The sequence below is a fragment of the Poecilia mexicana genome, unplaced genomic scaffold, assembly GCF_051168715.1.
Source record: "Poecilia mexicana isolate PSO_F unplaced genomic scaffold, ASM5116871v1 scaffold_20, whole genome shotgun sequence".
In the NCBI taxonomy this organism is placed as follows: Eukaryota; Metazoa; Chordata; class Actinopteri; order Cyprinodontiformes; family Poeciliidae; genus Poecilia; species Poecilia mexicana.
The window spans coordinates 17,673,638-17,685,675 of record NW_028263389.1 but is presented as its reverse complement, the minus strand read 5'-3'; the positions used below and the strand labels follow the sequence as shown (position 1 = coordinate 17,685,675).

General features: G+C 44.7%; 1 protein-coding gene across 1 annotated transcript; it reads right to left on the bottom strand.

Annotated features, from left to right (window-relative positions):
- Window positions 1-1,186: 1,186 nt before the first annotated feature.
- Window positions 1,187-11,456, bottom strand: cdk13 (cyclin dependent kinase 13). Its single transcript, XM_014979544.2, has 14 exons — window positions 9,389-11,456; window positions 7,337-7,900; window positions 7,096-7,248; window positions 6,857-6,996; window positions 6,383-6,553; window positions 6,114-6,303; window positions 5,972-6,028; window positions 5,765-5,866; window positions 5,598-5,675; window positions 4,564-4,680; window positions 4,360-4,491; window positions 4,081-4,277; window positions 3,098-3,592; window positions 1,187-2,602 (listed from the first exon to the last, which is right to left on the bottom strand). Exons 1-14 carry the CDS (start codon window positions 10,534-10,536, stop codon window positions 1,917-1,919), a joined length of 4,230 nt encoding a protein of 1,409 aa, XP_014835030.2. The 5' UTR covers window positions 10,537-11,456; the 3' UTR covers window positions 1,187-1,916.
- Between the last annotated feature and the right edge of the window lie 582 nt (window positions 11,457-12,038).

Here is a 12,038-nt window from a genome sequence, read left to right as displayed (position 1 = left end):
ACAGACGCATGAAAACACCCCATAATAACATTAAGCTTTAGTTTAAGTTGTGTTTTTAGCTAGTGTCAGTCTTTTAAAACAGCTAATGGCCAGATTCCCATGTAAAAGTATTTTCCTTCTTTACAAATTAATTCCCAAGAAACATAAAATATCTTTATTTCAGAAATTAAGCTGATTCTAAGTGGACATACCAATCGTTCTAAATCTGATGTGCAGCAGAATATTATGGACAAAATAATCTGATTTAATGACTGACAAAGAGTGATGTACTTCAAGAATCTGCCTCAGTTCATTTCTGATAAATATGGCTGGCAAATAATTAAACCCCAAAAATGCAGAATCCTCTGAAAAGCAGAACCAATAGAAATTGATTTTCAGTACAGGAATATTATTTGATACAAGATTTTGTGAATCACTGCAGATTTACCTCAAGGAGGCCAAGCCAAAAAATGTTTAGTGGAAGGAAAAAGTGCAGCAGAAAAGGGTGTAAATGCAACAGGGATCAACATGGGTAATATGAGGATTGGGAAATACAGAAATATTACACGTCTATGCACTGTACATTTTATGCCCTCTGTATTTTGGTCTCATTTTGTATAAATTACTGCCTCACTGTGATGTGGAAGTTCCTTTCACAGATTCTCTGAAGGGTTTCAGGTCCGTTGGCCAATCAGGGAGACACACCATGTAAAAGCAGGTGTTGCCTTCAGCTCTATAGGCAGGTGTAAAGTCCTACTGGAAAATAACATCTTAAACTTTTTGGCAGACGAGAGCTGAAAATCACCCAGCAAATAGTTTTTCCATCCGGTGTTAAAATTATACACTGTTGCTCTTAAATAAATGTTGACATGATTTTGAAGTTTTATTAGCTTTTAGTCTTTATCAAAATTACATTTTTAAACGTGTAAAAATGCGACTTGTACAAATAAAATTTTTTGAATTCCTGATTCTAATTTAAATTCACTTGTACTTTTTTTTTTTTAATTACAAACTCCTTAAAAATCTGTTTAGTTTTCAAGACACGACGGGGGTCAAATAAGAGCAAGAAGCCAGTAAATGTGTCACTTCAGCAGAACAGTGCAGGTCTGTGTGAAGGTGCTTGGCCCCACACTGCCCCCCTGTGGCGGGGTTCAGCACAAGGCAAACTTAGAAATTACAAAAAAAAAAAAAGAAAATCAAAGACACATTGTTGGCATTTCTTTAATAAACATTTGCCAAAGGACAAGGGAGCAGGACAAATCATTTTAGTACAAAAGAAAAATTATTTCCTTTTTGAATTCTGGATCAGTTTGCTTCGCTCATCGACATTTCATTTTTTTTTTTCTACAGTGCCGAGGATTTCCATGGAACTCCAAGACTTCGTGATGGAAAATCGGATGTGCTGCGGTCGTACAAGTGCTACCCAGACCCTGTCCTTGAATACGTTCCCCGCTCCGGCGCCTCATTCTTCGTCATTGACTTCGAGGCGGAAAAGACGACACCCTCGTCACCAGCCATGTTCCACGTGTGCATCCATCTCCTTTCATAGCCAAAATAGTTTCTGCCTACTTTGGTCAGTAGTGCAAAACATTAATACTACTCTGCCTGGGAAAATTACAGAAAGGCTAAAAGGTAGAGATTAAAAATGTTTACCCGGCCTGACGCTGTACATCCCAAAAAAACAGAACCAAAAGCAAAAGAAAAAAATAAAAAATAAAGGTAAAAGTTTAATTTAAAAGACAGCAGAATAGATTACAAAAAAATATGAAAACAGTACGAGGGAGAAAAGCTCCTGGTGTTATTCATCTGTCCTTCTGCAACATATTCCAGATTAAGGAAAAAATACAATGCTTTACACAGACTTAAGTTAATAAAACTGAGAGTGCATCTCCAGATCTGATACGGTCTAGAAAAACGGATCCAGAACACCGCTGCCTTCAGAAAGGCAGCCCTCGTCCTCTGATTGTTGCTGTAGAATTCACGTGGGGAACAAATCCGAGGGGAAGAGGCGGCGCCCCGACTTGGGACGGGGAGCCCCAGGGTTGTCCCGGTGCCGGGATGGGAGGCGGACCCACGTCCTTCCTGGCCAGGGCGTGGTTGTACATGTGGATGGCGGCGGGGTTGGGCTGCCCCTCCACGGCTAACGGACTGTGATTGTACTCGAAGCGGTGGTCCTTGTCCCCGCTGAACAGCAGGCTGCCGGGGCCAGGGGCCGCCGCCGCTGGGGGGAAAGGCTCCGGGTGGGCCGGCGGAAGAACCCCAGCACTGTTCGAGGACACGGCGCCTGGACCGCTGAACACGTCCCTCAGGGCGTGGGGCGGCAGGCCCCCGCCCAGCATGTGGCCCATGTAGCTGTCAGTGAAACCAGCGTGAGTGAAGGGGGGAGGCTGGAGAGGAGGGTGGCTGTAAGCAGACCCCTCTGCAGAGGGAGGAAGAGGAGGGTAGTCCGGCTCCGGGGGCCGACCTCCTTCGTCTCCGCTGGCAGAGGCGATGGGGGGGGCGTGACCCAGCTTAGGCTCAGGAGGCGGCTGGCGGTAGTCCAGATCGGCATGTGGGGGGGGCTCCGGGGGCTCGGGGGGGCGCTGGTTCGGAGGCAGGATGGACATGCCCCCAACCTCAGACACTGAGGAAGAAAAAAACCATGATCAAACATCTGATTTATTTGATTTAAAACTGGCTGATTATTTACAGAGTTGTGAGGAACTGGAAAGTTGAGAGAAAGGAAAAACTGAGCTGCCCTCTACCAAGAGAGTTCAGAAGGTGGCTATTAAAGCCACCTGGACTCCCTCAACACTTGCAGAGTCACAGCATCAATTCCTTCATGCCCAAAGGACTGATGAAGGAATTCATGCAGAAGGCCCAGACTAACTACTGAATTATAACTGAATAGTACACAGAAGAAGTGGCATTTCTGTATTGTGCATGACAAACATTTATTCTACAGGAACAAGAGCAAAAAACAAAAAGCTTCTATAAGTCATGTCAGGACACAGCGACAGTTTTATCAAATTTATAAGAATATTTTTATATTTAAGTTACATGGTGCAGCTTTAATGCCAAGTTTGTCATCTATAATGTTCTTTCTGGTTCTGGCTTTAATGGAGTGCTGCTCTCTCACCTGGAGAAACAGGGCTGGGTTCTGGAGGCGGCTTGACCTCTGGAGGTGGAAGCGCTGGAGGCGGGGCTGCGGCGCTGCTGCTCTCCGCTCCTTCCCCGCTGTCGGCCGCTTCCTGCCTCTGAGCCTGCTGAGCCTGCAGCAGCTGGGCCAGCAGCATGGTCACGGCCGTGTGGGTGGCGGCCGCGGCTTCGCCCTCAGGAATAACCGGCGGGGCGGACATGGGGGGCGAAGGAGGCTTGGGCATAGGGGGGGTACGCGGGACTCCGGCTGGGGCGGGAGGCTGGGGGGGTTTGGCTGGAGTGGGTTGGGGCGCGGGTTCTGACGGGTCAGAGGGAGCTAAGGCTTTAGTGAGCTGCTGAAGTGCCTCCTGGTTGACCTTTGTGCTCATGGACTGGACGAACTGGGCGGGGTTGATTGCACTCTTGGGCTGGCCAAATATGTTCAAGAGGACGGCCAGCTGCTCCTGGGTGAACTGGGAGTTTGGACCCTTTGGTTCTGTGACGAGACACAAAAGAGCATCAAATGGTATTCTGACAGAAAACACATTTAGGAAAGTAGGATGTCCAGGAAAAACCTGCAGATCAAAAGAATTCATATATCTTTATTTTAAAATCACTTTGATTCCACTATTTTAAGTTCCATCCATCAACAATGGAGTATTACAGCCAGGGTAAGAAAAAATATTAATTACGAGGAAAAAGGAAAACTTCTGACATCTGGTTGAACTGGATTTTATGTATTTGGGGGCATTAGAGTAAAGTGAGTCAAATTCCAGATTTCCATTTGTAAAGCTGTTGAAAACTGTATGATTATACTTCATCACATAATGCACTGTGTTGTTAGACTATAAAATCCCAGTAAAAAACACTGAAGCTTGTGGTTGGAACATGTAAAGCATGAAAATGAGGCTGAATTTTCTTGAGCCTGGGTTTTATGGGTGACCATCAGGCAAATTACAGAACAGCAAACGCAGTTAAACTGACCCAGAAGTGCAGAAGCAGCTGCATTCTGCGCCTTGACGCCCCCCGGAGCGGTGAAGCCCTGCGGCGTGTTGCTGCGGCTGTCATCGAGGCCCAGCTCCTTGCGGGGGGCCTTGGGGGCCACCAGCTCCTCTGGCATCTGCTTCTGCCGGCGACGCTTCTTACTCCACAGCTCATGACAGTCCTGCCAAAGGGGAAGGCTGCAGAGACAGAAGAGCGTCAACGATCCGAGGATGCTAAAAACAATCAGCGCGTGGGAGGGACGAGGACGGCGAGGCGTACTCTGGAGGAGGCATCTTGTCCGGATCCACATCTTTGAGGAACTCGCTGCCCAGGGCTTGTTCAGCTGTGCAGCGCTTGCTGGGGTCCAGGTTCAGCATGTGGTCAAAGAGATCCAGGGCGGACGGGGGGATGCTGAGCGGCAAAAACAGAACAGCTGGAGAGCAGCTCCCAGGAATATGCAACGATGCTTCAGGTTGAACTTACAAAGCAAACTCCTCCCTCAGGCGTCTCCGGTACTGCTTCTTTGGCTTCATGGTGTTGAAAAAAGGAAGCTTTATGACATCTGGCCAAACAGCAGGACAGGGGCTGCCGCAGATCCGGCTACAAGAGCGACATTTATCATTTATTTATTGTAGCAAAAATGCAGTGACATGGAAATGTAACTGACAATAAACTACAGGTAAACTCTGTCCTTTTCCTTTCTCCATCATGAAGAAACAATAGTGTTACTTTTACGTTCAATCAAAAAAACCCCACAAAACTCACCACCTCTAATCACTGAATTTAACTGAAATAAGTCATACTGTAACTTTTGTTATTCTCTTTATAAAGTCCTGGTAGAAACTAGCACCCTCGCTGCTGTGTGACGCCCATGTTCTTCTTCTGCTCACGCTGGACTCTTTGGAGGTCTAAACTGTTCAGACAGAAGTCTGATTGCGTCATTCAGCAGAATTAATAGTTTTCATTTAACTATTAATTTACCAGGAAGTCCCTCAAGATGGAATCTCTTTCTCGAGGGAAACTTGGCCAAGAGAAGAGGTACACCGGTGTATGGTATTCAAAACCATAAATAAAAAGGTACAAATTACACATAAATACACACAAAATAAAAAAAACTACCAAAAATAGCACATGGAATTAAGACTTCTTAAAATGATTTGAAAGAGAACAGCGATTACACTTGGTCAGAAAATTTTAAGAAGTTTCCTGGAAACGCAGCCTGACGCTTGCAGGGCTGTGCTGCTGCAGTTGGAACTAAGAAGAGCCAAACTTATCAGGCTATTTCTAAGTAATTTCAAGTCCATCGTTCAACAATGAGGAAGGGAAACAGAGAAGCGCCTGCAAAATCACAACTTGTGTTTCATACTTCTGCAATAATTACTAACGTGTTAATAAAAGCACCATGCTGGGAGAAAACAGCTGACTGTAGATATTGGCTTCCATCGTGACGTTAAGATGGTTTCCACTGTGTGTATTAATGCATATTAAGATATATTTAGCGAAACGAGTTGACTTACCTGATGAGTTCTAACTGTGCAAGCTCCTGGTTAGCTTGAAAGATTGGTTTCTTTGTGAAGAGTTCACCCAGAATGCATCTGTAATAAACAGAAGAGCTCATCAAACATGAACATATAAACATGTAAGTTATAAGAAACGTGTTCAGTAAAAAAGGACGATCACCTACCCACAGCTCCACACGTCAATAGCCGGAGTGTACCGCTCTTCCCCCAACAGCAGCTCGGGGGGGCGGTACCACAGTGTGATCACTTTATTGGTGTATGGCCGACTGGAGAAGCAGGTGTGTTCATTACTGACATAATCAAGCTAAAAAGCTGGACTAATAAGGTTAGACTCAAAATCAAAACGCTTGTGCCAAGAACACAAGACTCACCTCTCTTCAGAGTTGTAGAGTCGAGCGAGTCCGAAGTCTGCCAGCTTGATTTGACCTCTGATTAAAGCGAGGAAAACATCGATTAATGACTGTTGGGGGGGAAACCTTCACTAAACAGAGGCTTGTTCTTTCTCTGTCTCACTTGTTATTGAGGAGTATGTTGGAGCACTTTATGTCTCTGTGAAGAAAGTTCTTCTTGTGGCAGTAATCCAGGCCCTCCAGCAGCTGCCGCATGAAGGACTTTATGTGGTTCTCGTTGAAATGGACCAGACCGGACTCCAGAAGACCCATCAGGTCGTGGTCCATGTACTCGAACACGAGGTAAAAAGCGCCTGGGACGAGAACGAAGCTTCAGTCAGCACAGAGACAGTAAACAGCCAGTAACATGAGTGAAAGGAGAAGCGTTGTTACCTTTATCATTCTTGAAGTCCAGAGCATCCTCCTTGTCAGTGACAATCTCCTTCATGTTTATGATGCTCTTGTGATTGAGCTGTCGCAGAATTTTAATCTCTCTAATGGCTGTGATTGGGAAGCCCTCTTTTTCATTGTCCAGTCGAACTTTTTTCAAAGCCACCATCTCACCTGGAGGACAGAAGTCAAAAGAAGCGGCTGTGTTTGACAGGGTTACCTGGTGGCTAAAAACTTCCTGGTTCCCTAACAATCATGTCATTACAAACTTCAACTTTCCAGAGTTTTCTATCATTTTTAAAGTCTGGACGGTCAAATGGACAAGCGGTTGGACGGGCGGATAGACAAATGGTTGAAATGGCAAACAGATGGCCTGAACTTTTAAGTCCAGACTAGAAAATACTCCAGACTTTTCCAGACTGTGCTGGAAAGTTGATCCTTCCAGATTAAAACATTTGTGTTGATGTGAAATCTCACCAGTGTCTTTGTCTTTAGCCTTGTACACTTGACCGTAGGTCCCTTCTCCCGTTATTCCAATGATCTCAAACTTGTCCACACAGCGTTTTCCCCAATACATCTCTGTTTCTTTAATCTCACCGTGTCTTGGGCCACAGATTCTGGGGAACCACAGAAAAACATTTATAAAAGATTAAGAATAAACGCACACATATTGTAGAATACAGTAAGAAAGACCATCATGAACTGTTTGAGCACACCTTGGTCTTCGACGAAGCGTTTGGGACTTTTTGTCCTCAAGTGGGCTGTGTGGGGAAGACGTGCCGCCAGGAAGCTCGGGGGGAAGAGGTAAGTCGGTCAGGAGCTGACGGGACTTCTTCTCCAATTTCTTCTTTGTTGAGGCGTCCTTTAAGCTGAAGATAAAATCAGGAAGTGCTTGAGCAAATCTGAGTGACGTCATAAAAACCTAAAGTACTCAGACAGCATAAAGTAAACCCAAACCTTTCTCCTTTATCAAAGTTCTCAACGACAGGGGGCAACGGTAGCGCTGGCAGTGTGGAAATAATCGGAGCGGTGGATCGCTCCTTGTCTTTACTCGGTCCAGATGTTGCCACTTTCCTTTTGTCCCGGTGTATTGAATCATCTCTGCCCTTCCCGTCTCTGTCCTTACTGGTCTGGCGTTCTGTGGTCTTCTTGGACAACTTGTCTGCAGGGGACTGCGGCTGGCTGGACTGCGGAGTTCTGGGTCCCTTCTCTGGTGGAGGTGGAGAGGGAGGACGTCCCTTCCTGGAGGTGTGGTTAGACTTGGGGCTCGGCTGAGGAGCCGAGGAGGAACCTTTGGTCGGAGTAGATGTGTTGCTCGAGTTCTTGGCCTTGGCGGCAGCCTCTGCTGCTTTCGCCTTTTTCTGCTTGCTGAGCTCGGCGGCGAGGCTGCTTTTGAACGTGAGCGTGCTCGGCGAGAGGCTGGAGTGGCGACTGCGGGAACGAGAGTGCCGGTGGCGGCTGTGAGAGCGTGAATGCCTTGAGGTTGAATATGGACTTCTGCTACGTGACTTAGCAGGTCGTCTGGAAAAGTAACAAAAAATATATTTAGACCTAAACGAATTCAAATGGACTTTCTTCTGATTTTGTCTAAACTTGGATGCTTATCATTTCACCCATTTACTGTGCTTTTATTGTTCTTTCACACCCATGTGTTGGTACAAAAACCAGCTATGCCACAGACTGTTTCGCACCGCTCACGCTTCCCTTCGTAAACATTTAAGTGCCAGAGCCAGGAAATGCAGCAGAAGCACCTCATTAAAACGAGAAACATCCTTGTTTAAGCAAAGTAAAAAATCTAGTTATGATGAGTTTTATATCTTATTAAATCCAAAATAGGTTTTCATTTCAACAAGAAAGGTCGTAACAGCAAAACAGCAACACTTCGTGGGATGTTTGGGTGTTGTCTTGAAGAAGCCAATGTTTTAGGAAGCCATATTCTGTCAGGTGAATGTATTTTCTGTTGTTAAAATTAAACACTTTCTCGTTTAAAATAGCTTTCTGTCTCTTTATAACAAGAATGTTTTTTGGTTTCAACAAGATCCCGCTCCTGAGTTCAGTTCGTAGCTCTGGCAGTTAAACACCTCCGTGCCTTCGAACCCACCTTGAGGACATTCCGGTCCTGATTTGAAAAGCTAAAGTAACTTTCCGTTACCTACTAGGTCTACGGTGAGGCAATATGGTAGGAGGATGCTCAGCTTTGATTTAAGATAGTCAAAAATTGGCCTAAACAAGGATTAAAACACAATTTGTAATTATGTGCATTTAGAGCCTTTTTATGATTACAAAGTACCCCATTACCAAAAGTAATAAAATGGTGCACTATATTTAAGTGTATGGGTACAAAATGGAGGTTTGTTGGAACAAAATGTTAATGTGTCTGAAAAACTGGCTAAAGGTTGATTTAAATCTGAATGACTTATAATTTGACAATTGTCACATAAACACACAGAACCTGCTCAGGAAAATTATTCTAATCTTCCCCACATGTCTGTAAAAACAAACGGCGTCTAACAATAATTTTTCCTTTCAAATTCTAAAAGTGAGTCAAAAACAACAGAGACAGGTAATGCTGTACAGGATGATGCATAATTGTTAAAAGCAATGTTAATATTTTAATGACTATGGTAACAGATAAAAATGGACAAACAAAACAGCATACAGATAATAGGAACTTTCATTTGTATTCTTCACTAGTACAAATAGACTTGTTAAGGTCAGTATTAGCCGTCTTCCTTATGCTTTCCACCTCTTTCCTCCACCCCCATAAAAACAATTTCAGAATATTTATAAAATGACAGTATTCTGAAACAGACTAAAGTAAAAAATATTAGTGGCTTCACAATATCACAAAAAATCTCCAAACCACCAAATGTATCATTCTTAAAAGCCAGCTCACTGGCAGTTTGCAGCAATAAGTGTGGGATGGGCAGCAAGATGTGGTAACCAGCCTGTGTCTAGCTGGATTCTAATAAATTGTAATCCTAGATAAGCTACACTTTAGGAGCTCACCTGACATCTGGACTTGGACTCATGGACTTCCTGTAGGGGCTTCGGGATCTTCTGCGATTTCCATTGGGACTTGAGATGAACTCTCCTTGTTCGTATGGGCTATGCCTGCCGAAACTGGGCGACCTGCGCCAGTTAACTGGACTGGATGGAGATCGCTTCCTCTTGTTGCTGGAGTACGAACTAGGTGACTTTGATACACCATATGCTCCGTACACGTCTAAGTCCCGACTATAATAAGTGGAGCTGGGTGAGGGTCTTTTACTTATGAAAGTTGGACTTCTTCTAGATATTACCTGGTTGAACCCACCAGGAGACTGGTAGTTGTATGAGTAAGGTGGCCCATAGGGACTGTCTGCTTTAAAACCAGGACTTCTCCTGTATGCCCTGAGGTCATCCCGATCATCTCTGTAAGCCTGTGGAGCTTCTCTGTAAGCAGACGGAGGCTCTTTGTCAGACCTCGTTTTACTTTTGTGCCTTTTTGAATCTTTTTTGTCTGCGGATTGGGAGGTCAGAGATGTGGAAGTCCTTTTGCCATTCCTGTCACCGCTCTTTGCAGCGTCCCTGTGATTTTTAGAGCCACTCAGGCTACCCCCACTCCTGACTTTTGAGGGGTCTCTCTCACGGCTGCGACGGACTTTCTTTCTACTTATCTCTTTCCCTTGCTTGTTCTTCACGGATGGTCCTCTTGTTATGCTGTCCTTACTAAGGCACACCGCCTCCCGGCCCTCCAGTTGACTTCTTACCGGGGATGCTGGTCCGTTAAACTCCCCCAAGTCAACATCGCTAAGTCGATCCACTGCCAGCCCGTCAGGGTGAGGGTAAAGTTTAGGAGAGGGGCTTCCAGAGAACCGCTCCGACTGGGAGCTAACATCGTCATATTCCACTAGCGTCCGAAGTTCGAGCTCCTTATCAAAAGCGCCCTTTCGATTATTTTCTGCTTTTTCTGTCGCACCGATGGGCCACAGGTTTCTGTTCTTCCCCTGCCTGCGTTTCTTCCTTCGGGCAGCCGACGAGCGCCTCTTCTCCCGGTGCCGCTCTCGCTGTGTCCCATCGCTCCCCGGCTTACTCCGCCTGTCCTGTCTGTTAGCATGTCGCTGTTCAGAGGGGCTCCGTCCGCGACCCTCGCGTAGCACCTCTGAATTGGGCATTTATCTTTCAAATAAGTCACAGCTACCACAAAGTCCAGAATAACAGTACAGAATGTTCTTTCAAAACTATGTCCCCCTATGTGCTGCTAAACAAAACATTGGGCTAGCGGTGTAACAGGCTACTTAGCTGACGTCTCTCAATTAGGCAGCCTGTCGGCTAGCAGGATCAAAAGCTTAACGTTTCCATTGCAAAACCAGCACAACAAAGAGCCCAGACCGAGTGCGTTCCTACAAATGATGACACTTGGTGGCAAAAAAAATCCGCCACACTCAAATAATATTGTGTCGCAGAGTCATAAAACCAGTCGGTACTCAACCATTGTACTCCAGAATGGCTGTCTCCCAGATTTGATAGCCAATGCTAATCGCTTAAAAGAGCTAGCTCAAGCTAGCTAACTGTTCTGGTCCACAATCGCATTCCATTGAATCGCCGACAGAGGCCCAAAATTACTCCAGTTATTAAAAAACGTGTTCTTCTTTACCGCTACAGTCCACGCGATGCTTTAAATCCATCCACCAGACAGTGTTACATTGTAAAAATTAAAAACCGTCCCCTTAGAAACTTCTTCTCGTCTTCCAACACACTCCAGTGTGCAACAAGGAAGTAGATAGCCCGCTAGCAGCTTAGCTCCGCTAGCTCTCCTTTCTCCTTGCGTGGAGTTCAAGGCAAATCAGTCGGGAAAACAAAGCCATTCAAAACACGCTGTTCCTTAAACAAATCCAGCCGGACTGATGATGCATCTCCTCACAACATCATCCAAATACAGCAGCCACCCTGACACAGAAAGCTGCTCAGAAACACTTTGGATTCATCTCAAGATATAATAAGTTTGTGCGTAACGTGGCTAACGGTTCAGATCGTCGAGGGCCGTGCAGCGTTCGAACTACAGGCCTCGTGCGTCGACGTACACCAATAGAGTCCGCGTGCGTAATCCAGACAAGAGCTGACGTCAACGCGAAGGGAAACCCTTATGCCTTCTTCTTCTTCTATTTGAATTTTAATGGCGGTTGGCAAGAAACTTTAGGTATGCATTACCGCCACCAACTGGTAAGGAGTGTGGACCACATGAAAAAAAAAAAAAAAAAAAAAAAAAAAAAAAAAAAAAAAAAAAAAAATAAATAAATAAATAAATATTACTATATCCTATTAAACAACTTACACTGTTTTAAGAAATAAAATAAGGCCTCATATCCTCTACTTCCTGAATCTTTCTGTAATAAATCAACAATATCAAATTTCATTTTCATGCTACTAAGGTTTCTAATTAAGTTATTTCTTTGCATCAAATAATTCCTACAACTGAAAATAACATGTTCCAATGTCTCATCTTCCCCACAGTCACATTTCCCTGTCTGATGTTTCCCTATTAGAAATAATGATCTATTTAGTCCAGTATGTCCGATTCTAAACCGTGAAATAATTATCTCTTCTCTTCTTATTCTTTCTGTTCTTCTCATTTGACCAATATTCTTTTGAATTTTATATAACCACCTTCCTTTCT